Genomic DNA, 24,646 nt, shown 5'->3' with positions numbered 1-24,646 from the left:
CTTTGGGGGGGGGGGTGGGGGCATATGGTAATTATATACTAATTACGGTCCATATGGAATCTCCCGCCATTCATGCACCGCAATGATCAGTGATCGTCCTTGCCGTCGGCGTGCTTCCAGGATTCAAACGGTAAGACCACTTCCACCTCGACACTTGCGGCGACTAAATAGCAAATACACTAGTCTGGTGCCCTGTCAATGGACGAGAACCGATGGATCTGCTCGCCTATCGGGTACCTGAACCTTAATCGTGAGCATAATTTATGCCAATTCGGGAAGGCTGGGAGCTCGACAGCCATGGATTTATCGGTCGGCGATTAATTGGGGATCAATAAGGATGGATCTTGAGATAGTAGAATGCTTTAGTCACTGGAGGCAGGTCCAATAGAAGTGATTGATGTGACATCTATAACATTCTCTTCCGCTGTAGGGCTGTGCTGTGCATCTAAGTATTGCAGTTCTTAATCACAGGCTTATGGCTGTCTTCGGCAAGTATTCCACGTGGGTAGAGAGTGGATAAGGAAGATCGGCAAGGGTGTTTTACTTGTGACTGATCGTATGTGATATGATTTCTTTTTCTCGCTGATCGGATAGTTCTTAAATGGCTGAGATTACATGATCGATGTTATGGTGCCACCAAAGCTCGCAGTATGAATTCCCCTTGAAATTCCATATTCCCTGCTACTTTCACTACTTCGGATAGGTGTTTTCTCTTCTGGAACACGCACCGCCTCGGCGTCATGTCTCAAAATCGAGGCCATCCCGATGTGACTGTCCCATCCCATTGTGAAACGTACCCGCTATACGTAGCCCAATGGAGTGTGTCGCACCAGCAGACAAGCTTCGCACTAAACCCGGGCGGGACACCAAACCCACCGGTTCCCAATTCCTCGCTATTTTAAGGCGCAATTTTGCGCGGCCGTTAAGCCAGGCTGCTTTATTCCAGTAGTGCTAGTAGCGCAGCCTCGGCCAGAGCCAGTACCTGACCTTAGAACAGTGTATAGCAGTGCAGAGGACCTTACAGGTTACCCTGGTAGACTCGATCTTGACAAGTCACGGTGTGGCTCTCTCTGAGACATGGTGAACATGCCCCGCCGATCCAATCGACCTGTCGTAAATAGCCGAGGGCGACAGAAATAGTGCAATGTAAGAGACGAGTTCTCCGGCGTACCCGTTAGTAGATCGGCATCGGCCGGACGATCCGCCACCGATCTATCCGTGATTGCGAAATATGAGGCATCACCCGCTTACGCCGACCTGCCCAGCTTGTCTCTGCGGCACCTTCCCCTCTTCTGCCTGTCTGCCTGCCACGGCACTTACCTTTGTTTCTCTTCTTCGACCAACACTCTCCTCCTGCAAACACCCACACTCGTTCCTCGTCGCGCATCCGACGATGCACTGACCACGCCATCTCGGCCTGCATTGATCAATCGATCGCGAACCGTGAAACCCGTCCCCCCATCCACGTCTCTCGTTACCACCCACACCGCACCGTTTCTCACAAACCCACCGCGATGGCTCTCACTCGCGCCGCGATCATCGTCATCGTCCTCGTCGCCTGTCTGGCGGTGACGGCACTCGGAGCCGCAATCTTCCGCCACTACAACCCCAGCGAGGATGAAGGCCGCTACAACTTCTCGCACGAGCAGCAGCAGTACATGCGCAGCGTGCGCCTGCGCAACTTGGCCGCCCTGCGCGCGGAGGCGATGGCGGCTCGCCACGAACTGGACTCACGCTGTTCGTATTACACGCCCTCTGTCGAGACTGAGTCTCGGACTGACCCCCAACCCCATGCTAATTGAGTAGATATGGCTACTCCGGAAGGGTCGGGCTATTACAGTGCGCATCCACCCCACGCCTCGCACCCACCGTCCGGCCAGGAATCCTACGTGACTACCCCACACTAAACGAACCCACTCCTCTCTACTTTTTTTTTTTTTTTTTGCCTGGCTCTCGCTGTTCACGCCCGCTGTTTACGCTTCTGTTTACGAATTTTCTTTTCTCGGTGTTTACGACTTCGATGCTTTGACGATATGAGTCCCGGCACACTCAAAATGGACAAAGGAATCTGCGGTCGGCGAGGCCCATTGAGCGTTGCATTTACATGAGGATCATGTTCTGGAGTTCCGGATACTATGGATGTTACTATCTCACCAATGAAAACTGATTTCTATTGACTCCTCCAGTTCTATACTACACAGGCTTTTCAGGTTCCAGGGATCCGGTCAAGCATTGCGACTGACGTCAACTCACTAACCAGCAGATTTCCAGCTGAATCTCCTCATCACTCACTCACAATTGCAGATCAACATGTCGAATGCCGGAAGATCGCTCGAACCGCCCGAGCGACCGCGGTGTCTGGCGCTATGGAACTTTGCCTCGCAGTGGTTTTTGATTCCCCAGGGAACCGGCATCATTAGCGTCATCCTTTACCGACTCGACTACCAATTCAGCGGACTCCAGACGCTCGCGAAGATCGTGTGGATCTATACCATTGTGCTCCTGGGCTTGTGTCTCGCCCTGTACATGCTGCGCGTCGCCATCTACCCACAATACGTCCGCCAGCAACTACGAACCAACCTCGTCGAGACATCCTGCCTCTCCAGCATCCCGATCACCTTCACCTCCATCCTCCAGCTCGCCGCGCTGCAGTATGGGCACCGCGCTGGCCTGGCCATCTACATCCTGTGGTGGATCAGCACCGCTCTGGCAATCATCGCCTGCCTCGGCATCCCCTACATCCAACTCAAGCTGCAACCACCCGGCATGCACCACCTGCCGCCCGCAATCCTCCTCCCCTTCATCGCAGCCCTGACCTCCGCCGCCGGCGGGGGCGTCATCTGCCGCTTTTGCAACCTCCACCCCCGTCTCCAAGTCCCGGCACTGATCATCTCGTACCTAGAAGTCGGCGCCGGGCTAGCCCTCTCCGGCAGCTTCGATGCGCTCCTCTTATTTCAGCACTTTGACCGCTTCCACGCCCCCGCAGACAAGGTCTGGCAGGACATGATTGTCTGCGGGCCCTTCGGACAAGGCTCCTTTGCGCTGCAGGTGCTGGGCGAGGCGGCGGAGAAGGGGAGCTTCGCCGCATACGACCGGGGCACGTTCTTGACAGCCGCGGCTGGCAAACCGATCGGGTTCATCAGCCAGTTTCTGGGTCTGTTGACCTGGGGGTATGGGGTGTTTTGGTGGTGCTTCGCCATCCTCAGCATTTGTCATACAGCGTGCGGGCAGCCGGGGGGATGGCGTGCGACGCAGTTTAGTCTGTCGGCGTGGTCGCTCATTTTTCCGTGGGTGTCTCCCCTCTTCGCTGTAACATTCATTCCCAAAGCTAACAGGTCAGGGCGTTTTCGCCAACTCGGCCGTAGAATTCGGCAAGATCATGGCCTCGCCGGCATTTGCGGTCGTCTCGACAGGGCTGCTGCTACTCCTGCTGGTGATGTGGGTGGTGATGCAGGTCCTGACGGTTAAAGGAATTGTCACCGGCCGCATCGTGGGTCTGCCGCATGGCTGGAAGGCGCGCAGGGCGGATGCCGAGCCCAAGGCGGCGTAGACGCTCACCCCGAGGCCCTGCCGTATTCGTGTTCGTGACACCTTTTCTTGGAGGAAACACGAGCGAGTCAACAACGAACAGGTCAACTACAAGGCTAGGCAGATCTGACAGACTGACTGCACGCCGAATGCCGATCCGAGAAAAGTGACAGCCCTGTTGGCCCCCACGAACGGGCGCATCGACTGCGCCATGCGAGTTCATCGTTTATCGTTCATTCCCATGGGCACAATCATCCACAGTGACAGTCTGCCTCGGTAGAGATCAGCACGGGGTCGGCCAATGGCACTGCTCTGGTCGTGCCCTACAAGGCGCAGACGTCAACACTCGATCTCAGTTCACACCAAAGTGACGGCGGGCGCCGGACAACCCGCCCCATTCGAGCAGTGACGTCGATCCCGCCCGACAAAGCAATCCTGGTCGCAAAGAATCCCTAATGTGGCATCCTCCCGACACCCGGCCAATCGGTCGGGATGGGTGATTCCGGGGATTCAGGAAATTCAGGAAATTCAGGGTACAATCAGGCAGTCGAATAACCACGCTGCACCTATGGAGGCAACTGTGATGCGATGAGTGGCAGATGGCCGATTAGGAAGCCCGCGTATTCGCATTGCAGACCCTCTTGGACCCTGGACCACGCACTACGACAGTCTGGGTCGGGCTGGTCGGCCAGGCAGAGACATACCCACATGGTTCGTGCTCTAGGCGCTATACGAGTACGGCCAAGAGACTAACTATCCAAGTCGGTGAGCATCACAGATATAAACACTCTCGTCGCCCCGTCACCCAGGCATTTCGTGTGTGGTACCTGCAGACATCATGTTCCTCCTGCATACTGAGGCCAACATGAGCTCTCCGTCGGTCGTCTACGAAAGCGACGGCGCTAGTGACGAGCGGTACGTTTGACCTCCCGAGTCCATCGCCCACCGTACATCTTGAATCCCCCCGAAAAAAACAAACAAACAAACAATAGCTAAAATTACGGCAGCCCCTCCTCACCACACGCAAAAATCCAAGCCAACTTCCAAATCGCTCGCCCGCCCCCGAAATCCACCTTGCGCCTCGCGCCCAAACTCCTCTTGCAAATCCAACAACTCGCGCCAAACCACCGACCGGTCCCAGTGCTGGGTATCTGGCAACCACCCTTCCGCAAGTCCAAATTAACCCGCGACTTCCCTCAGCGACCGAAGCTGCGCACCGGCGACATCTACGCCACTCTCGACGAACCCTACATCATCAACTCGCACCTGCGTAAAGAATCCACCAAATCCGACACCCCAGAGCAGGACTCTGAAGGCACCCCGACCCGCGACATCACAGCCGCCATGTGCCAATCACAATCACAATCACCCGACGACAGCCCGCCCTCCACAATCCACTTCCGCGACGCGCGGTGCGGGTGGAGCGCGGCCTCCAGTCTCGCGGGACCTGATCACGACATCCCCGCCTACCGCTTCACCATGCAGCTACACTCAACACAAAATAACTCTAAAGACACCGACCTAGGACGAATAGTCATGCAATGGGAGAAACGGCCCGCGCCACGAACAAAATCAAATCTGAACCCGCATAATGAAAATGAACCGAGCAAGCAATTCGTTCTGATGCTGATCGACCGGCACGCACGGCGCAAGTCGCGCATCGCGACCATGACGCCCGGCGGGCTGGAGGTGTTTGTGCGAAAAAGCTCCATTCTGGAATCCCTGCGTGTGTGCTTTAATTTGACCAGTCCCAGTCCGGAGGTCACCAATGGCCGCGATCCGCATGATGTATTAGAGTCGTGGTTGTATACGCATGTTTTGACCCTGGGGATGTGGGTTGCTTTTCAGGAGGGGTGGCTTGGTTAGAGAATGAATACCCAATTATATACATATCGTACGATATCGGACTTGCCGATAATTTGTTTTACTATCGATCGGACTGCCGATATCCGATAGTAAAATGGTATCGTTATCGGATCGATAATAGTCCGATACGATAAAAATCGATCGATCGGTTGATAGTGCCGCAGTCTACTCGTTACTGTATTGGAGTGCTAAACCCTTCTATAGGAGTGCAAATAAAATCAAACATGAGAAGCTGGAGTGGGCCTTGAGAATCTGACAATGTTGTCACCTCCCTCTGCCACCACTCCCACCGTGTCCAAGGGACGAGCTAGGGGCTTACTCGTTATAGGCCAGATGTCGCAAACAGTGACGTGCATGCCTTGCTTACTTGCAAAGTATACTAATGACCCTGCTCACCACCATATACTGCCTCTCAGTCACAACCTCTTACCTAACGCTTCCTAACACCCTCCTAATCTATGCTGACGCGTAATAATGTTACTAGGCTCATAACTGGGTTCTTGTGCCTTGGAGATATGATTTACACTCCTTTCGGTGATATATGGGGCCGGACTAAGAAACAATATAAGCCCGAGTAACAGGGATTCTACAGAGGAATCACTAATATAGACTAGTCTATCTTGGCAATTAGGGATTGAGAAAGAATCAAAGAGTGTAAGTGATGACACCGGTTTCAGGAAGTACTTTACCGATGAATTCGGATACTACATAATTTTAACCCGTTCTAATCCTTGCTAGGCCTACGATAGTTTATTTAATATTTCTGTAAATACAGTGAGTTGGGGCTGAGCGACAGGGTTACCTTCCGGGGCTAATAGCTGTTTTTGGCTTCAACGTGGGTGTTACGCGGTGCAAACTGGTCACTGTAAGCTAACCCCTCGTGCTCCTAATACGTACCTCAAGTCTATCGTCTCGCAACCGTACCGTTGCTGTCACTAAGCCTTACACGGGCTCGGGTCTTTAGAGCAAGTCTTATAGGCGTGCCAGTTGACGCGCGCCAAGTAGGTCAGTCCGAAGAGCTCCCCTACTCGTAGTCACGTTAAACAGTATAGAAGCAAAGATGTATCTAAGTAACAATAGTATGATTGATCGCAAAGAACTAAATACATGTGTGTGAATGAGTGTCCTTTTATATCTAACCCTTCCTACTCCTTGATCTACTTCTGGGGTAGATTCGGGAGTCACCGTATACTCCTTCGTATACTCCGGGAGTCACGCTAGGAGTCACGGTCACGTGTGCTCATCGCATGGCCTCTTCCTTCCTGCGACGCGAACCGTCGTACGAACCAGCACGGTTCTTTACCAATTGTCAGGCATCGTGATTGCCCGTAGGATGTTCCTAGTCCTGGGATCGGCTACGTCGCAGGATGGTTGCCGCCTTGCGATTCTTCCATTCCTGCGGCACTGTTTTTCCTGGGAAAGGGTTCTTCGTATGATACCCTCTTTCCCCGGAAACCCACGCTTCTTCTCCCCGAACCGTGGATGCTCCCCGTGCCCCTGGATTGTGTATCATGTATTGCCAGTGGAAATGCCATTGTTTCTTTCTTTGTTATGTTACGCACGTGACCTGCAGGTTATGGTAGCACCTGCGGGGTGATTAGTTCTCGATAGCCCGTTGTAACTTGCGGCCCCTCGGCTGCGTGTGGTGTTGCAGGTTTCGTAACGGTGGGCCCCACTCATTTCAGCGGCCAGGAATATGAGGGGGCCAGCGTCTATCTTTTCTATCCGTTTCCTCTTTTCTTTAATATCCTTGGACACTTCTACTGTTAGAAGACCCCACAATCTCTTATAGTGTGCTTTTAGCTAGAGAGAGCTGGCTGGCTATCGCGCGCTGTGCGTGATCTGGGTGCTCTGGCTCGGGCCGATCCCACCCCGCAGTAGCCAATCTCAGTATTTGAACCCCTATTTTGGCGCCGTGGGGTTTCCCGATCGTAAAGCTCGTGACGTGCCCCTCTTTCAGCTGGGGATGTGATCATGGCCCTTCGAATGAAACTCATATGACGCAAAGTTATCTGATCATGGAATCGATATCATTCCCCGGGAGCAACCATGGGCTCCAGGTCGGAATTAGCCATGGCCCGATCAACGCGGAATTCCATCTTCCGCCGGGTAAGTCAGGAACCAGGCAGGACAATAATCAACTACTAACCACTATTTCCCACCTTAGAGCGGCCAGAAACCCCACCTAGCCCTCTATCGACTGTCCCATTCCCGCGCGATCCGCACTTTGTCAGTCGCAACACACTGCTCCATCAGATTCACGAGAAAGGCTCTGTGCCCGGGTCGAGAATAGCGCTAGTCGGCCTCGGCGGTGTTGGGTGAGTGTGGAGTTACCATGACGTCGGTCTTTGCTTACATTTCCAAGGAAATCACAGCTTGCCATCGAATACTCCTATCGGGTCCGATCCGAATCGCCAACAACATGGATTTTCTGGGTATATGCGAGTAACGAAGCCCGGTTCGAGCAAAGTTTTCGGGATATTGCAGACCAAGTCAAAATTCCGGGTCGTCAGAATCCAAAGACGAACATATTCAAGCTGGTTGAAAACTGGCTCCTAGATGAGAAGAGAGGAAAGTGGATTTGTATCCTTGACAATGCTGATGACGACGGGTTCCTTTGTTTGCTTCCAACGGCAGGCAAAGGCCATCTAGCGAGAGGCCTAACGAACGCTTCCACGAAACCACTATTAGAATATATCCCTAGAAGCCAGAATGGCTTTATTATTATCACGAGTCGGAGCAAAGAAGTCGCACTCAAGATGGTGAATCATAAAGATCTCATTGAAGTCAATCCGATGGAAAGCTCTGAAGCACTAGAGCTTCTCCGAAAAACGCTCGATCAAACCGAGCAAAGCCCAGGGAGTGAACAGTTAGTGGAAGAGCTCGAGTTTATGCCACTAGCGATCGTCCAGGCCGCTTGCCTTATTCGAAATCGGGCGCCTCGCTATTCGATATCACTATACCTGAGAGACTTTCAAGGCAGTGATATCGAAGCGACAAAGCTTCTCAAAAGCGAGGCCAGTCGACTTGTCCGGGATTGGGAAGCAAATAACTCAATCCTCGGGACTTGGCAAATTTCATTCGACTATATTCGCCATACAAGACCTTCTGCGGCAGATCTACTTTCTCTCATGAGCTTCTTCGACCGGCAGGGGATACCAGAGAGCTTGATCCGGCTTGGGCCTAAGGCCAGCAACTCCTCAGAACTCTTTGACGACTCTAGTGACACGGAGATATCTGAATCCGACAAAGGCCCTGAATTCGAAGATGATATCACCACTTTAAGAAATTACTCGTTCATATCTGTCAGTGACAGTGGCACTTCTTTTACCATGCATCGACTAGTGCAACTAACTATGCGTGCATGGTTGAAGACTCATGGACAAATAAGTCGATGGAGGGCGAAGTTCGTTAGCAATCTGTATGAAGAGTTTCCCACGGGTCAGTATGAAAATTGGGGGAAATGCCGCTCGCTGTTTCCTCATATTCGGTCAGCAATGTCTCAAAAACCAGAGTCAAGAGATTGCTTACTAAAATGGGCAACACTCCTTTATCGAGGTGCGTGGTATTCGTGCGAAAGCGGCAATATCGCAGATACAACGGACATGGCAAAAAAATCAAGAAAGCACAGAGTGAAGCTACTAGGTACTGAGGATGAAGCAGCGCTTGCCAGTACTGCGATGTTAGCAGATGCATACTCACTAGGGGGGCGGTGGGAGGAGGCGGAGCAGCTCAACGTGCAGGTCATGGAGTCTCGCAAGATGAAGCTCGGTGTGGATCATCCCGACACGTTGACCAGTATGGCCAACCTAGCATCAACATATTGGAACCAGGGCCGCTGGGAGGAAGCAGAGCAGCTCAACGTGCAGGTCATGGAGTCTCGCAAGATGAAGCTCGGCGTGGGCCATCCCTCCACCCTGACTAGTATGGCCAACCTAGCGTCGACGTATAGGAATCAGGGCCGCTGGGAGGAGGCAGAGCAGCTTCAGGTGCAGGTCATGGAGAGGAGCAAGGCAAAGCTCGGCGTGGACCATCCCTCCACCCTGACTAGTATGGCCAACCTAGCGTCGACGTATAGGAATCAGGGCCGCTGGGAGGAGGCAGAGCAGCTTCAGGTGCAGGTCATGGAGAGGAGCAAGGCGAAGCTCGGCGTGGACCATCCCTCCACCCTGACTAGTATGGCCAACCTAGCGTCGACGTATAGGAACCAGGGCCGCTGGGAGGAAGCAGAGCAGCTCAACGTGCAGGTCATGGAGACTCGCAAGTCTAAACTCGGCGTGGGCCATCCCTCCACCCTGACCAGTATGGCCAACCTAGCATCGACATATTGGAACCAGGGCCGCTGGGAGGAGGCAGAGCAGCTCGACGTGCAGGTCATGGAGTCTCGCAAGATGAAGCTCGGTGTGGATCATCCCGACACGTTGACCAGTATGGCCAACCTAGCATCGACATATTGGAACCAGGGCCGCTGGGAGGAGGCAGAGCAGCTCCACGTGCAGGTCATGGAGTCTCGCAAGATGAAGCTCGGTGTGGATCATCCCGACACGTTGACCAGTATGGCCAACCTAGCATCGACATATTGGAACCAGGGCCGCTGGGAGGAGGCAGAGCAGCTCAACGTGCAGGTCATGGAGTCTCGCAAGTCTAAACTCGGCGTGGACCATCCCGACACGCTGGCAAGCATGGCCAATCTCGCTTTCACCTGGAAGTCTTCAGGTCATCATACCCGGGCCCTAGATTTGCTACGAGATTGTCTGTCCAAGCAGAGGCAATCACTGGGGCCCAATCATCCCCAAACCTTATCTCATTCCGAAACCTTGCTGGAGTGGGAAATAGAGTTGTTAAATTTTGATACATAGATGAGGAAGACCGTTTATGTGATGCCTTTCCCCGGTGGAGCCTGATTCATAGTGTGAATCATTCAGATAATCTTTCGACCATAAATGGGCTTTTTATGCAGTTTAAGAAGATAGTTCATTCACCCATATCATCCTGGGGAGCATTGCTGCCAGGGAGTGGGGGCAGTTGTGGAACGTATTCATGGTCAGGGTATTTCCAGTAAATTTCACCATCAATCATCACGTGGTTTTCTCTCTCCTTGCGATACATCTTCTAAACAGCGCTAAAGCCATCGGTGCATTAGCTTTCTTCAGAATAGGGTTTAAGAACGAATCGCTGTGTCTAAGTGGTGAAACTGATTTCGATCCTCCCTGTAAAAGAAAATGATCAAAATGTGTTAAACATAAGGTCATAAGGTTTTCTAGCCGAAACAATCAAAGAAGTAAGGCTGTGGGACATATACGCCCCTCCTCGAAAACATGATCGTTCCTGATTATAGAAACAAAGAACAGTTAAAAGAAACCATATAGAAAATCAAAGAAAACAGTTGAAAGAAAACACAAAAAATAAAAGAAGCTAGTTAGAAGAGAGCACATGAAAATTATAGAAAATAGAAAAATGCACCAATATGGTGAATAAGGGGGATGCGTGCTACTGGCTGGGCACAGTGAACGTGAGTGTTCCTGGGTGATACTTGCCTTAAGTATGCGTAACTCCAAGCCTATCCACAACCGTATCGTTGCGATGCCACACCTTACTGCGGGTTCGGGTCTTTAGGATGCTTGCAGAGGTGCGCCAGTCGAGTGCGCTAAGTAGGTCAGTCCGAAGAGCTCCCCTAATTGTAGGATGTTTGGTTTTATATCGAACAGTGAAGTGTGAACAGTAGATCTAAGTAACAGTGTGAGATTGATCGCGAAGAACTAAATACATGTGTGTGAATTAGTGTCCTTATATATCCAGTCCTTCCTATCCTCCGATGGAATCGGATCCTATCCATCAGTGGGGTCCGATCCTATTTCCCAATGGGATATCCCATCCTATCGTGTGATGGGATGTCACGTGATTTTATTCTGAGATTCTGTCGGGATCCAGGTGCTGGAGGACCTAATTGAGTTTAGATTGATGCGTTATTGCCTTATTTTGTAGTTAGTCAGCTTGCCCCCATAAATTGCCAGAACAGGGGTTTCATAGCAATTCAGACCTCTACCACCCCATTGGTTGTGGGATATATCCACTTCGTTGTTCCGGCAGATTTTGAGCATTATTCACGTGACAGTTGGAACTAATGAACTGTTCCAAAATCGGTTGGCTCTCGGTGGTTCATCAGTAGGTCGTAGCCCCTCCTACTTCAGCTGGCTGTGCTGTCGCAAGGTTCGTAACAATGTGCTCGATGACTCGCTCACGAGAGAGCACTCGGAAGGCAGAGAAGACACACACACACACACACACAAAATGACTTCCTTCCTACACTACGCTCGTGTAGGTCTGCCAGTCTGCGCTTCTGGCGACGGTGGAAACGAATGATCGAGGGAGTGAAGTGGTAAATTGAGATGAGGGGTATTTCTATATATAAGTTAGTAAGTAGAATGTTAGCTATAATTCTTATTGTAGAGAGACTAGGTGCTACACCACATGAATCGATAGAGAATATCCACAGTATAAATAATCTTCTTCGAATTTAGTTAATTTATAGCTATTCACGCATGTATTAATGCGAGATGGTGTACTGGAGGCGATACGTAAGTGTTGAACGGGTATCTAGTAACGTGCGGCGATCGCGCGTATAGAGTCGGGAGAGCCATTTTTAATATCTTTCATAGATAATAGTATTCGGTCTTCCTGTTCGATCGAGACTTGGCATGATCGAGCGTGTTTTGGTGGCATAATAGATGGTCGAAGATAGTAGGTACGCGTCAGAGCGCTTTTTTCGGCAGAATGGCACCTTCGTCCGTTGAGTACATTTATCTCTTCAATGTCTCAGACACAAATAACGGCACGGGCCACTGCCCATCAGTATACCTTTGGGTAAGCTTGAATAGCGCCTGCCTAGGGAAGTTTATCGCCCGTATCAATGCCATTTTTTGAGTTGATAGCTGATACAACACTGACAGACGAACAATTGCTCAAAGTACGAGGAGGTAACATAACCATGACACCTGTTAAGGCCTCATTGACGGTACAAGATTAGGAGTAGTCCATGCGATTAGGTGACTGTTCAGATGCTTTTTTATCTAACCGTTCCGTTGACCGTTCAGTATACTGTTTGGAAGACTGCATGGAACACTATTTTGGGTATTGTTAGAGTATATAAGGTGGTCAGATGGAGATACAGATCTCTTCAATCCATGTATCAAGCCCTCTTGAGATTGGAATTTGGAAAGTGAGCTTTGGCCGCTATAACCTTCCGTAGCCTGCCTCCACCATGGCCTCTGTGTATTGCGCATGCCTTATCAGTATTGTTGTGCTTGCATTGCCTCCGATTGACCCGAACTTTTCATCACTAAGGTTGGTCGGGTTGTTCGGTATTGTGGAGTAGAAGTCCTTGTTAAAGCCCTGCCAATGGGTGGACATTCTTACTATACATTTGAACATTCGATAAAACAGAAGGTGTCTATGAAATCGCTGCATTATTTCGACTTCCAAGATCTATCTGAAAAACTGTTTTCCACAGCTATGCTTGCTTACTCCCTCACAATTCCCTCCACTCTCGCCTTAATCTGCAGTGCCAACAGTCTCGAATAGTACCGACACAACGCAAGATTACCGCCCATAAACCAGAAACCGGGATGACCACTGTGACGCCAGATCGTCCGCATCTCACCCTCCTCATCCAGACCCCAAACATTCTCCACGCGATCCGCAACCTCATCCCCAAAGATGGCCCGCGCTTGCGTCCGCATATTTTGATACCCCGTCGCAAACACAATCTCATCAGCCGGCAACTCCGACCCGTCCGCAAAACGCAGTCCATTCGGCAAGACCTCGCTAATCTCCTGTCCATGCTTGACCTTCACCTTGCCATCGACGATCAACTGGCTCGCGCCCACGTCAATATAATATCCACCACCGCGCTGGAGGTACTTGACCAGCAATCCGGCGTCCATGGGACCGCGATCAACCTTGAACCCGGCCTTTTCCAGACCCTCGATGGTCTTTGCGTCATTCTGGCTTGTCGCCTGGGTCACCTTGGTCTGCTGCAGCTTGAACAGCTCGGGCGGGATACTCCACAGATACAGGTCTGCATCTTCGGTGGGAGGGCCACCTTCTTCGTACAGACCTTTCAGTCCGATATTCACGATGGAATTGGATGACACCACGCAGGTCGAACTGCGCTGCACCATCGTCACCTCATAGCCCTTCTCAAAGTAGTCCTGTGCAATATCATGGCCGGAATTACAAGAGCCAACCACAACAGCCTTCTTACCAGCCGAGTTCTCCTTCGCACCAGGCCACTCCGAACTATGACAGATGCGATCACCCCGGAAATTCTCCATCCCCTTAAAGACAGGCAGATTCTTCTTGCCGGAGTGACCAGTCGCCTGAATAACGTGGGCAGGATGCAGGGTACGCGTCTCGGTGGTACCGTCTTCCTTCCTGCGCTCCAGCTTGACAGCCCATTTTTTCGTCTGCTCGTCCCAGGAGGAAGACTTGATTTCAGTTCGGGTCCAGACATTCAGCTCGAGCAGCTTGACATAGGACTCGAAGAATTCCGCCAACTTGTCCTTCGGCGTGAAGATCGGCCAGTGCGATGGGAAGGGAAGGTAGGGCATGTGGTCGAACCAGACGGGGTCGTGCAGGACGAGCTGGTGGTATCTGCGTCGCCAGCTATCTCCGATCCGGTCTTCCTGGTCGATGACCAGGGTGTCGACGTCGAGCATCTTCAGGCGCGCGGCGGCAGTAAGACCGCCCTGTCCGGCACCTACATCAGTCATTGAGTCAGTCTCTAATCCCCCCTACCCGGAAGGAGAGTTAATACATACCAACAATGAGAACAGCAGGCTCCTTTCCACCCTCATAGCTAGCCGCCGATTCCCTTCGATCCGCCCAATTCTTCCTCCCCTGCAGCTCACCATGCTGCACGCCAGCCGGCCGACGATGGTTCACATTCTCCTCATTCCCCTTAAGCTCAACCAGCGAAGTAAAAATAGTGAAGAGCTTCCAATCACCCCCCTCCTGTGCAAGCCTCACAATACCTTGACCAGCCCCAGTCTCATTCTCCACCTTAACAAAGAACTCAACACCATGCACCTCACCAAAAGCATCAATAGGCCCATTATGCGGCGCCCTCATAGCCGACGAGGAATCAATCTCAAACTGCAGAGATGCATCGGCCACAAACGACGCAATCGCCTCCGGACCCTTAAGCGTGCGGAAATCCCATGAGACGATGAGGTGGTCGCGCCAGTAGCTGTTTTCAATAAACAACTGCTTCAGCGCTGTCGAGTCTTTCTTTGCGAGGGCGCTGTTTAGCTGCTGGATCACGGCCCCGGCGACTTCTACGGGGTTCTCTGGGGTGCTCGTTGCTGTAGTAGGCAATTTTCCAAGTGGGATATTGCATGAGCCGGGCTCGACGCGTTCCCGTGAGGGGAGGACAGCTGCTGTTGCCATTGCGTTTGGAAGGGGAGTTGGAAATCGAAAATAGTGCGGTAGGAAGAGGGATGTGCCACAAGCCGAGTATTAATCACAACCCCGCACGCTCGCGTACACGCTCAGCTGAATCACAGCCCCGCTAGGGCCAATTTTCATCTTGACCACTCCGATGGGACGGCTCATGCAGGTTTGCTATACAATAATCTGTCGTGATGGATTCCACCAATCCAAATGGCCAATACCTACTTCCAAATATTCTTGGATACCGCCGACACAGATGAATCTGGAACTAACTTGAATCTGGCAAGTGGACTGCTAGCCTACATCGAAAATACTACTGTCGAAGTGGTGGCGATCCGATACAACTGCTAATCTAGGTAATCAGTTCTCCCCGCGATCGGTACTTTGGTCTACGGCTGCAGACCTGCTGGTGGAGGGGAGCGGGCCGATCTCTGCCTACCCTGCGGCTTTGGTGGGGCTTGCGCGATTTTCCTTTGGGTTGGAAATTTCTACCGCTTTCTTATTTCAAGGTTTCTGTGATGCTCGCAGACTATTGAATATGCTTGCAAGGTTGTGGGCCTGGGATGGGGTCCTGGCTAGGTGATGTGATGTCCGCACGAGAGGACAAAGTGGGACTTCTCTGTGCATTTCGAGGTAATCGGACACCTTGTAGCTGGGAGTTATGAGTCAAATTTGAACAGTGTTGTTTAAATTTATTTTGATGTTAAATTACCGTAGTCTCGTGGAACTTCGGCATGGGTGTGTTATCCCTCGGCGCCTAATTCTTGTGAAGCTTCCAAAGCACCGTTGAGTGGTCTTACCCAAAGAAATATATATCAAAACACAATTTGGATCTCAGTTTGCTGCGGACTACAGTATTGTCCAGGTGCCATTAAAATCAAGTTTAAATAAAGAGGTATTTGAAAATATCAAAATGAAGTGAAATGTTTGATCCGAAATGATCAGTGCCTCGAAATTCGTCCTAGAAACGAGCGCGCGACCGACGGAGGTATCGCCGCATATTAGTTCAGGTTTTCTTTATGTAGACGAGTTTCGTAACATTAACATCAACTAGCATCATTGGTCTAGTGGTAGAATTCGTCGTTGCCATCGACGAGGCCCGTGTTCGATTCACGGATGATGCATTCTTTTTTGCTCCGATTTTTTATTTTTGATCCAAGATATTTTTCAGCTAATTTCGAGTTGCGTTTTAAGCTTAGCGCACTTAAGCTCTTTTTTTTTCTTCCTCTACATTTTTTTGGTCGACTCTCCTCTGTTTTGGGGTATGTAGCGAGAAAAGGATTGTGCGAGAGCAAAGTCAATCGAGGGGTTCCATTCCGCGATTTTGTCCAGATCGCCGTGTGGCTGTTGCAATATCGAAGGAGCATGCTGATTCGCAGCAGACGCCCCGCCGTTGGTGCAAAGTGAGTTTGCTGTTTGCAGTGCTGACTGCAGTAAAGGCGTCGCGTCAATCTCGCCGAGCTAGCCAGGGGCAAGGCACACTGCGAATGGTAATTGGCTGCTATCTTCCATGTCCTCTATTTCGAAATTACTCTCACGTCTGAACTTCACGGGTGAATATTCCTCTAGGCGACAACGGAACCTGCAGCGAGAACGCATGCAAAGCAACCCGGTACGAGTCCGAACTAAACCGCGCGCCAGCAGTCTAGACTCGGGCCCATGCAGCAGGCAATCTCCACGGCATCCTCCCGCCAATGCCTGCCGGCGTCGTCAGCATTCCGATGGAGTACTGGCCGACACGACACGTTCACAGAGCTACTTGGCATGCCGCGATCTAGACTCGCGCCAATCTGAATTGATTAATTCCGCCGGTTGGGAAACTGGCTTGGCAAGGCCCGTAGTATAGTGCTTATTTGCCCGGACCTCCGCTCTCCTGCGCGGGGCGTTCATTTCTTCTCCTCATTCCGCGCAACTTCCGCCTTTATCATTGTCGCTGACGTGGGAGGCCAGCACTGCAGGACGAAAATGCCAGTGCAGAGTGTGGGCGAATGAAGATACTCTAGCGGTCCTCGACATGAATCGATTTAGACGTCAGGCGTTAGGCTGTTTGCTCGTGGCCTGTTTGTTCATCATCATCTCCCCACGCCTTCGATCGTCAGACACGACAAACTCCTTACCCACACCGTCGCCGATCGCTCAAGAAGCCCCAGCAGTGGACGATCTTCCGCCAAATGATCCCATTTCTGATTCATTATGGCGGAGATTGCCTGTCCGATACCCCGCTGTCCCTGGCCAGCCGCTTCCAACAGAAACATCACGAAAGCTCCCTCGCATCCAGCTAGCTACGTCTAAATTCTCGCGATTGACGCTGTGGTACCAGTCAGAGAGACAGGCAGCAGTGAAAGATGCGTTCCAGCGCTGCTGGGATTCTTACAAGTCCATCGCATGGCCGACAGATGAGCTTGCGCCCCTGAGCGGCTTGCCGCGAAACGTCCTCGGGGCATGGGGTACAACGTTAATCGATAATCTGGATACACTCTGGATCATGGACATGAAAGAGGACTTTGAAAAGGCTGTCGCAGCCGTTTCGGAAATTAATTTTGAAGATACCCCGTCGCCAGAGATCAATACCCACGAAGTCAACGTCCGCATTCTCGGAGGACTACTCTCGGCATACGACTTGAGCGCCGATAAACAATTATTGAACAAAGCAGTCGATGTCGGCGACATGCTTTACGCTGCATTCGACACCCCCAACCGCATGCCGATTATCCATTGGGATCTCCACAAAGCCGCCCGTCAAGAAGAGCAACAAGCCGAGGAAGTCGTATCGGCATCAGAGCTCGGCTCTTTCGTGCTGGAGTTTACGAGACTGTCTCAAATTACAGGTGATCCGAAATACTTTGACGCAGCGCAGCACGTCATGACCAAATTCGACCAGCTGCAAGGGCAGACAAAACTGTCGGGGATGTGGCCGGTCATCCTCAATCCGCGGGCGGAGGTCTTCAGCGGGGATGTGTATACAATGGGTGCTGAGGTTGACTCCTTGTACAAGGATATACCCAGAGCATATGCGCTGCTCAGCGGACAAGTGCCCATTTACCGGAAAATGTACGAGAGGACGACTCGCACCGCCGCAAGCCACAGCTTCTTTCGCCCACTTAACGCCGAGAACAAAGGTATACTGCTTCCAGGGTCGGTCCGCGTGTCGATAACGCAGAATGGAAAGCAGCGAACGACACTCCAAGCTCAAGCCCATTACCGAGGATGCTTTGCAGGTGGAATGTTTGCGATGGGCGGCCAGCTCTTCAACATTCCGATTCACCGACAGATCGCCGACAATCTGGTCGACGGGTGTATCTGGGCACAGAAGACAATGCCAATGGGGATTATGCCGGAGGTATTCGAAACAATCCCGTGCGAGTCGCAACGCAGCTGTCCCTGGAATGAGTGGCTCTGGAAACAAGAGGTCAGGAAGAAAGCAAGCAATCAACAGAACGCAGACCTCACTCTCAACATCGACGCCTTCATAAAGGATCACAACCTTCCGAAGGGGATCATCGCTGTTACCGACACTCGGTACAACCTGCGACCAGAGATGATCGAGAGCATGTTTATTCTCTATCGCACTACGGGTCGAGAAGACCTGCTCGATATTGCCTGGGAGATGTTTGAGAATATTCAGAATGCGACACATGTTCCGAATGGTAATGCGGCGATTGTGGATGTGACAGTCGATGCCGCGCCGATCCACAGTGATTCGATGGAAAGTCACTGGATGTCGCAAACTCTGAAATACTTCTATCTGATGTTTAGTGCTCCGGATCTCATCAGCATGGATGAATACGTCTTCAACTCTGGCGGGCATCCTTTCAAGATGCCAGGATCTACAAAAGAGCCTGTCAGGTAAAATCACTATTTTTCGCCTTGCACACATTATTCGAATCGGACACGAATGTCATATACTCAATTCTCATAGCGTGGCGTTAATCAATGTACAAATCCTTGCTGGTGAAGTCTATCCATATCAAACATGGACTTGTGCACGAGCACTAGTCTCCGCCCAGATCTCCCGATCAATCCGAGAGCGAAGTTCCACTTCATCAGCCGCAAGGTTATCTCCGAAAACAGATGCAACCTGCTCCAGAGACCTGTTGGAAGTCTCTGGTACGAAGAAAAACGAGAAGAGAGCCGCCAGTGCGCAAAACACGCCAAAGAATAAGAATGTCCCCCAGCCAATGGAAACCAGCATCTGCGGAACGATGGTCCCGATGATGAAGTTGGCCAACCAGTTCACTGCTGTAGCAAGACCTACCCCTTTTGCTCGTCTCGAACTTGGGAAGATCTCGGCTGGGAGGACCCAGCCTAGGGGTCCATATGACATGGCGTATGCGAGGATATAGATGTCTGCGGATGTCAGTATGGAAGCGAAGCAAACTGCGGAAAAAAGAAATTGACTTACAAATTAAGGCAACGCCAAACCAGCCGACGCCTTTATGCGCTGGCCAGTTTGAGCTGAATCTGCCAACGATGCCGGCCATGATAATATGCGGGATGCCCATCGCAAGCCCACCGAAGATAGCAAGTCGTCTCCTGCCAAACTTATCCATATATAGGATGATCGGGACGCTGCCGATGAATTGAAAAATGTTGACCATTCCCGAGAGAATAAGCGATGTCTCATAATCCTGTCCCAGACTGCTGAAGAACGTTGGTGCATAGTACACAAACGCATTGACACCAGAGAACTGATTGTTGTGCCAAAGTCAATTAATGAAAGTTGCATCACACTGGCAGCAAGAGAAAGGAGCATACCTGTTGAAAAAAGGAATAGCCATAGCGACAAATGTCCGTCTGAGATACCTCGGCCGGAAAAGATCAACCCACTGCTTGAACTCCATCATCACAGCACCAGTGTCGGGATGCTCCTTCAGCAAGATTTGTTTCTGAAATCGATCTTCCGCAAGAATACCCCTCCACTCCAGCTGCACAGTTTCATTGGTAGCAGGGAGCCGTCGAAGCTTGGCCAGACACTCCAAACTTTCTTCGTTTCGGTCCGCGAGCGCAAGCCATCGAGGAGAGAAAGGGAAGAAGTGGATTCCACCACCGACAACCAGGGCCGGTAGCATTTGAAGAAGGAATGGCAATCTGAATGCCCAGTCGCCACTAACTGCCCTGTCATTTAATTGTCAGATCATGTTCAACCAAGCACGGATACTAGGCGAAATACCTTGTCCCATAAGTAATCCAATACGCAACAATTGCCCCAACGACAATACTGATAGCTTCCAGAACCATCAGCGATCCGCGAAGATTGGGAGGCGCTATCTCGGAAATGTATAGAGGAGCTCCCATCGCCAAGTGTTCCAACACCTATGCCCCCAATAAATCGACCAGCAACGAGGGAATCATAATTCTGCGACGCTGTTTGAATGATGGCACCAATGCAGAAGAATCCAGTCGCCACGCTAATAGCCCATTTTCGCGAAATCTTGTCTGCAATGTACGGGAAGAAAAGGCATCCGATAAATGCTCCGAGCTCTAACATGCCTGTCAGGAAGCCGGTATTGAAGCCATAGTTCGGGGCGTTCTTGTCAACTTCTGGGAACTGATCGACGAATTGGGGCATCACCAGAATCAAAGAGATTACACCCTGGTCTAGGAAATGTTAATCAGATAATAATGTCTGTGAATAGGAGATTACTCACCATAGCCAAAGGAGAAACCTCCAAAGGAAGCAAGTAGAGCTGCACCACACACAAAAGGCGAATTGAGAATTCCCTTGATGCCATTGCTATCATAGGTGATCTGGAGATCGGCAAACTCGACCGTCTCATCCTTTGCGTGTTCTTGATGAGAAAATGACTTGGGTTTTTCATCAGCACCAAGCTTATCGGCAGCTGGTACCGATTCTTGAGGTTGTTCAGCCATGGCGAATGAGGAATGTGGAGAGTAATATTCTAGTTCAAGAATGGAGAAGAATAGATGTAAGTACGGAAAAAATATTGCAGCATTTATATACTGACAAGCGTATACTGAATTAACCACCGAAATTGCCCGCTAGAGAGGCATGGAAGAAATGATCACGACTTTGGCGCACTTGGTGACTTACCCCGTGGGGTTGCGGAAATGTTGCCCAGTTTAGTCATTTTAGGACTAGCTGCCGCATTTAAAGCGCAGATCGGCTTCATTCCGGCTATTGCTTACCATGAGCCACGGATGATGAACGACACAAATACCGATATCGAGAAGGCTGATCTTGCCCGTGTGGCAATTTTAAAGCCTTGGATATGCCTGCCCAAGGTGATCGCTGTGCTGACACCGGAAACCGATGGCAAGCCCTGCGCGACTGTATTTGCCTAGATAAGAGTCACACCGGGAGGCAGTGACTATACAATATCTGTTGTGACTTTTTATTCGCTGCGTCTCATCTTGGCTCAACCGAATGGCCGGAATGAGGCCGGAAGGAAGCCACACCGCGGAACAATAGCTGAGAATCGGAGAGGGCGTCAGCACGTGGCCGTGATTGGTGTTTGCTAATAACATGTGACTTTGTCATGGCAACTCTTGCTAATTTCCTATTCTAAGAAATTCGAACTACCAGACAGATAGACTAATGGTTTTCTGGTGAAAACTAGACCAGGAGTCTCAGACAAGCAAATTGAATTGGATGTCTCCATTCAGACGATATTCACCATGATTAAACGTCGAAGCAGCATTGTATGCTACTAATATATGGCCAGAGGGTGTAATCAATAAAGTTGACTGACAGGAAGTGAAACCAAAAATTTTTCGTAACACTCATCAAACTGGAGTCTCCCTTCTCCACAATTTGATAGGCATTTCCCCCATCAGCAGATTGAAAGCCTCGAATCGCTCGAGCTTCCATTCTGGACTTGGCAAAGCAAACTCATAACGATGAACCAACGAAGCCAGCACCACCGTTTGCTCCAAATACGAAATATTACGGCCAATGCAGCCCCTCGCGCCTGTCGAGAACGGGATAAAATATGGCTCCATCCTCTTCCGCTCTTCGATATCCATCCACCGGTTAGGATTGAACTCGTCCGGGCTCGGAAACACACTCGGATCATGGTGTGCTGTGTAGATGGTCATCGACACGCTTGTATTACCTGGGATCCACTCGCCGAGAATTCTCGCGCCCTCAGGCGGAGTCCGGCGCGGGAGTCCCGCAGATGTGGGTGGGATGATGCGAAGTGCTTCATCAAGACATGCGCGTAGGAAAGGGAGATTCTTCACTGTATCATACGGAGCCACGACATCTTCCGGCGAGAGGACATTGTCGACCTCTTCGCGGAGAGTAGCCAAGTGCTCAGGATGACGGATGAGCAGTTCGAGGATCTGAGTCAGAGCGATCGCTGTTGTATCTGCGCCCGCGTCGAGGATGGCAGCAATTTCGCCGACAATTTCGCCCCACTCCAAATTGTGCGGACTCCCATTCTTGTTGTCCATGAGAGCTGTAAAGAAATCGTCGAGTTTCTCTCCCTTGTTGTATCGATCGAGTCGCGTCACAGCCTGGTGGTAGATAACATCTTTGAACGGCGCCGCTTGTGTCCAAGCTTTTCTCCATTTCGGAAACAACTTCGACAGTGCGACGAAGAACTTGAAATTGTTGTAGTCCCAGACAAAGTGCGAAGTGGCGTAAGCGGAAGTGTTTTGAGACTTGCGATAGTGTGCCTGGTACGTGGCGCCGTCTCGCCTCTGAGCTGTCACCAGATCACCACCTTGCTCAAGAAGACCCAGGGTCGATGATAGAGCGATGTTGTTGATGGCCTCAATCGTGAATAGGTTGGCCCACTTATTAAAGTCAACCGTCAGGTCAGATGCGTCGGGAATGCCGCTGGGAGGTAACGGCTGGGTGCACAGATTGTCGAAAGCAGCGATAAGGCGCTCCGTGGTGCGAGCGACTTTAAAGTCCCATCGCTCGAGGTTTTTGATCGCAAACGCAGCCGAGAGTCTCTTCCGCTTTGCAGCATGACTAGGCTTATTGACAACATCGAACAGGTGCGGGTGGGCGTCTGATGTGATGATATATTTCAAATCTTTCACACAAGGTGTCGAATGGCCGTAGATGTCCCGAATGGCCTCGATACCCCCGAAGGAGAGGTTGTTGGGGCCGATCCGCAAAATGGGTGATTTTTTATGGAGCTTGGTGAGGTCTCGCGACCGAAAGCCACAAGAACTGAGAAGACAGTACGGGATGTCCGTGATGCCGGAGAGAAAAGAATAATTGGGGTACTTTCGGAAACCCTTTGGGTCACGAAAGTATCGTAGAACGGGCCATATCAGCCAGGAAACGACTAAGTAGATACTTGCAGCAGCGAAAATCACGGTCCACAACATATTGCAAGTATGAAATTTGGTCTGGCAAAGGTTTGGGTATCTGAATGGGTTTCTCCATCTTTATGTACTTCCTTATTGATGTCACCGACGAGAGGGTGTTTTGGGGGTGACTTCGTTCATTGAACAGAGTGGAACATGAGTTCATTGCACGAGCGGAAATCCTCACCCATCACGAAACTTCGACCTGTCGATCGCTAGAAGAGGAAAGAATTCCTATCGAGCTCTTGCAAACACAAGTTCCGCCACCAATCGCGCCGGGCGGAAAGGACCCGCTTCCCCGCACATTGGCTTGTCGCGTGGGGGAAACCTTGCGGAAAATCTGACCCAATCGGGAATGGCAGCTAGTGCTTCAGCTTCTCATGGAGTGCCATGTTGATTTGGCCTAGGTTAACACAATTCGTGGGGCAATCAATCATACCAACTGATACCATGGTCGGTCTGGCCTTGTCGCTGTTATCCCCGACCACCCGCACCTGCCCGGGGGTCCATGCTCGCGGACCTTTGCCATTTCCTCTGCCTGATCTTCATTGAAGAGCGAGGAAATTCACCGAAACAGATATCTTGACATATCTATTTAAAATTCTTCCGCATCTGATATGTCCATGAGTAACTATCCACGTTCGGAGATGTCGGGTCCGATCATTCTGGACCTAGCTTTTCCCCCTCGCGGCCTTGAACGATATTTGCCACATATGATGCGCTCACTCTGCTTCCTCGAATGATATTGATAGCTCGCCGACCGGAGTGGCAATCCTAGTTACCCTATTTGTTCGTACTCCAGGGATCAGAGTGATCATGAGAACAGAGCACCATTTGGGACAATGATGTCATTAACCTTGTGAGGGGCCAGCTATATAGGAGCAGCTCCTGTGAGTGAAGGTCATTGTCGAAAGTGCATTCTCCGAGCTTTATTTGAGAACCTCGATACTTGGAAACAATACTTGATTGGGATACATTCACTGCCATCATGTCGGACTTCCTCCGTAGAGCATCCGACGCCTTTCATCATCGCGATCGCCAAGGTTCAGCTGGCAGCGTAGGTTCGACGGACGCGCCCGAGTCCCCAGGTGCAGCAAAGTCACCCACGTCGCCTGAGCAGGACTCGATGAATCAGAAGTCCCAGTCTACTCAGCCTACTCAGCCAACAACGAATTTTGAACCTTCTGCTGGTATAGCAAGTGGTATGATATTTCCCCTTCCGTGGTGTATTGGACTTCCGGGCTCAGGTGTATACTCACAATGCCACAGGTAATACTGCCAATACCGCTAGTCCCAATAGTCAACGCCGCCATTGGGGCTGGCCACACAAGAAGGGTGGCAAGCCCGAGACAAAACAGCCGAGTTCCCAGGAGCAAAAGGATACTGACTGGATTATCGGAACGTAAGGATCAATTTCGCGCTGGCTAAAGTGGCAAGGGAGCTGATAGTAGCCCTACCCCTCGTTTTTCTTCTGTAACTACTCCAGTTTGATTGAGTATTGCGCTGGCAAAATTAACAA

The 24,646-nt window shown here is 51.0% G+C and overlaps 10 protein-coding genes across 10 annotated transcripts; 7 read left to right on the top strand and 3 right to left on the bottom strand.

Annotated features, from left to right (window-relative positions):
* Window positions 1-1,514: 1,514 nt before the first annotated feature.
* On the top strand, window positions 1,515-1,802 carry N7532_009563 (uncharacterized protein; the record flags this gene model as incomplete). Its single annotated transcript, XM_056622054.1, has 1 exon — window positions 1,515-1,802. The coding sequence occupies one exon, from the start codon at window positions 1,515-1,517 to the stop codon at window positions 1,800-1,802; it is 288 nt and encodes a 95-aa protein (XP_056472860.1).
* Window positions 1,803-2,304: 502 nt separating this feature from the next.
* N7532_009562 (putative malic acid transport protein) lies at window positions 2,305-3,550 on the top strand (the record flags this gene model as incomplete). The annotated part of the gene is made up of 2 exons (XM_056622053.1): window positions 2,305-3,291; window positions 3,341-3,550. Coding segments are annotated over 2 exons (1,197 nt in total), but the record flags the coding sequence as incomplete, so codon positions are not given.
* Window positions 3,551-4,366: 816 nt separating this feature from the next.
* Window positions 4,367-5,394, top strand: N7532_009561 (uncharacterized protein; the record flags this gene model as incomplete). The annotated part of the gene is made up of 2 exons (XM_056622052.1): window positions 4,367-4,443; window positions 4,536-5,394. The coding sequence occupies 2 exons, from the start codon at window positions 4,367-4,369 to the stop codon at window positions 5,392-5,394; spliced, it is 936 nt and encodes a 311-aa protein (XP_056472858.1).
* Window positions 5,395-7,412: 2,018 nt separating this feature from the next.
* N7532_009560 (uncharacterized protein) lies at window positions 7,413-10,253 on the top strand (the record flags this gene model as incomplete). The annotated part of the gene is made up of 4 exons (XM_056622051.1): window positions 7,413-7,503; window positions 7,562-7,712; window positions 7,760-8,703; window positions 9,100-10,253. 4 exons carry the CDS (start codon window positions 7,413-7,415, stop codon window positions 10,251-10,253), a joined length of 2,340 nt encoding a protein of 779 aa, XP_056472857.1.
* Window positions 10,254-12,914: 2,661 nt separating this feature from the next.
* N7532_009559 (flavin-containing monooxygenase) lies at window positions 12,915-14,841 on the bottom strand (the record flags this gene model as incomplete). The annotated part of the gene is made up of 2 exons (XM_056622050.1): window positions 12,915-14,152; window positions 14,214-14,841. The coding sequence occupies 2 exons, from the start codon at window positions 14,839-14,841 to the stop codon at window positions 12,915-12,917; spliced, it is 1,866 nt and encodes a 621-aa protein (XP_056472856.1).
* Window positions 14,842-16,858: 2,017 nt separating this feature from the next.
* Window positions 16,859-18,694, top strand: N7532_009558 (glycoside hydrolase family 47 protein; the record flags this gene model as incomplete). The annotated part of the gene is made up of 1 exon (XM_056622049.1): window positions 16,859-18,694. The coding sequence occupies one exon, from the start codon at window positions 16,859-16,861 to the stop codon at window positions 18,692-18,694; it is 1,836 nt and encodes a 611-aa protein (XP_056472855.1).
* Window positions 18,695-18,811: 117 nt separating this feature from the next.
* Window positions 18,812-20,715, bottom strand: N7532_009557 (uncharacterized protein; the record flags this gene model as incomplete). The annotated part of the gene is made up of 6 exons (XM_056622048.1): window positions 18,812-19,191; window positions 19,247-19,485; window positions 19,600-19,959; window positions 20,015-20,108; window positions 20,158-20,442; window positions 20,493-20,715. The coding sequence occupies 6 exons, from the start codon at window positions 20,713-20,715 to the stop codon at window positions 18,812-18,814; spliced, it is 1,581 nt and encodes a 526-aa protein (XP_056472854.1).
* Window positions 20,716-20,755: 40 nt separating this feature from the next.
* On the top strand, window positions 20,756-21,147 carry N7532_009556 (uncharacterized protein; the record flags this gene model as incomplete). Its single annotated transcript, XM_056622047.1, has 2 exons — window positions 20,756-20,771; window positions 20,945-21,147. The coding sequence occupies 2 exons, from the start codon at window positions 20,756-20,758 to the stop codon at window positions 21,145-21,147; spliced, it is 219 nt and encodes a 72-aa protein (XP_056472853.1).
* Window positions 21,148-21,588: 441 nt separating this feature from the next.
* On the bottom strand, window positions 21,589-23,148 carry N7532_009555 (cytochrome P450; the record flags this gene model as incomplete). Its single annotated transcript, XM_056622046.1, has 1 exon — window positions 21,589-23,148. One exon carries the CDS (start codon window positions 23,146-23,148, stop codon window positions 21,589-21,591), a length of 1,560 nt encoding a protein of 519 aa, XP_056472852.1.
* A 967-nt stretch (window positions 23,149-24,115) lies between these two features.
* Window positions 24,116-24,533, top strand: N7532_009554 (uncharacterized protein; the record flags this gene model as incomplete). Its single annotated transcript, XM_056622045.1, has 2 exons — window positions 24,116-24,329; window positions 24,397-24,533. 2 exons carry the CDS (start codon window positions 24,116-24,118, stop codon window positions 24,531-24,533), a joined length of 351 nt encoding a protein of 116 aa, XP_056472851.1.
* Between the last annotated feature and the right edge of the window lie 113 nt (window positions 24,534-24,646).

This window comes from Penicillium argentinense, assembly GCF_028826775.1.
Source record: "Penicillium argentinense strain IBT 30761 chromosome Unknown utg000009l_segment0_segment0, whole genome shotgun sequence".
NCBI classification, from domain to species: domain Eukaryota; kingdom Fungi; phylum Ascomycota; class Eurotiomycetes; order Eurotiales; family Aspergillaceae; genus Penicillium; species Penicillium argentinense.
The sequence above is the reverse complement of the archived record's forward strand: the minus strand, read 5'-3'. Positions and strand labels throughout refer to the sequence as shown.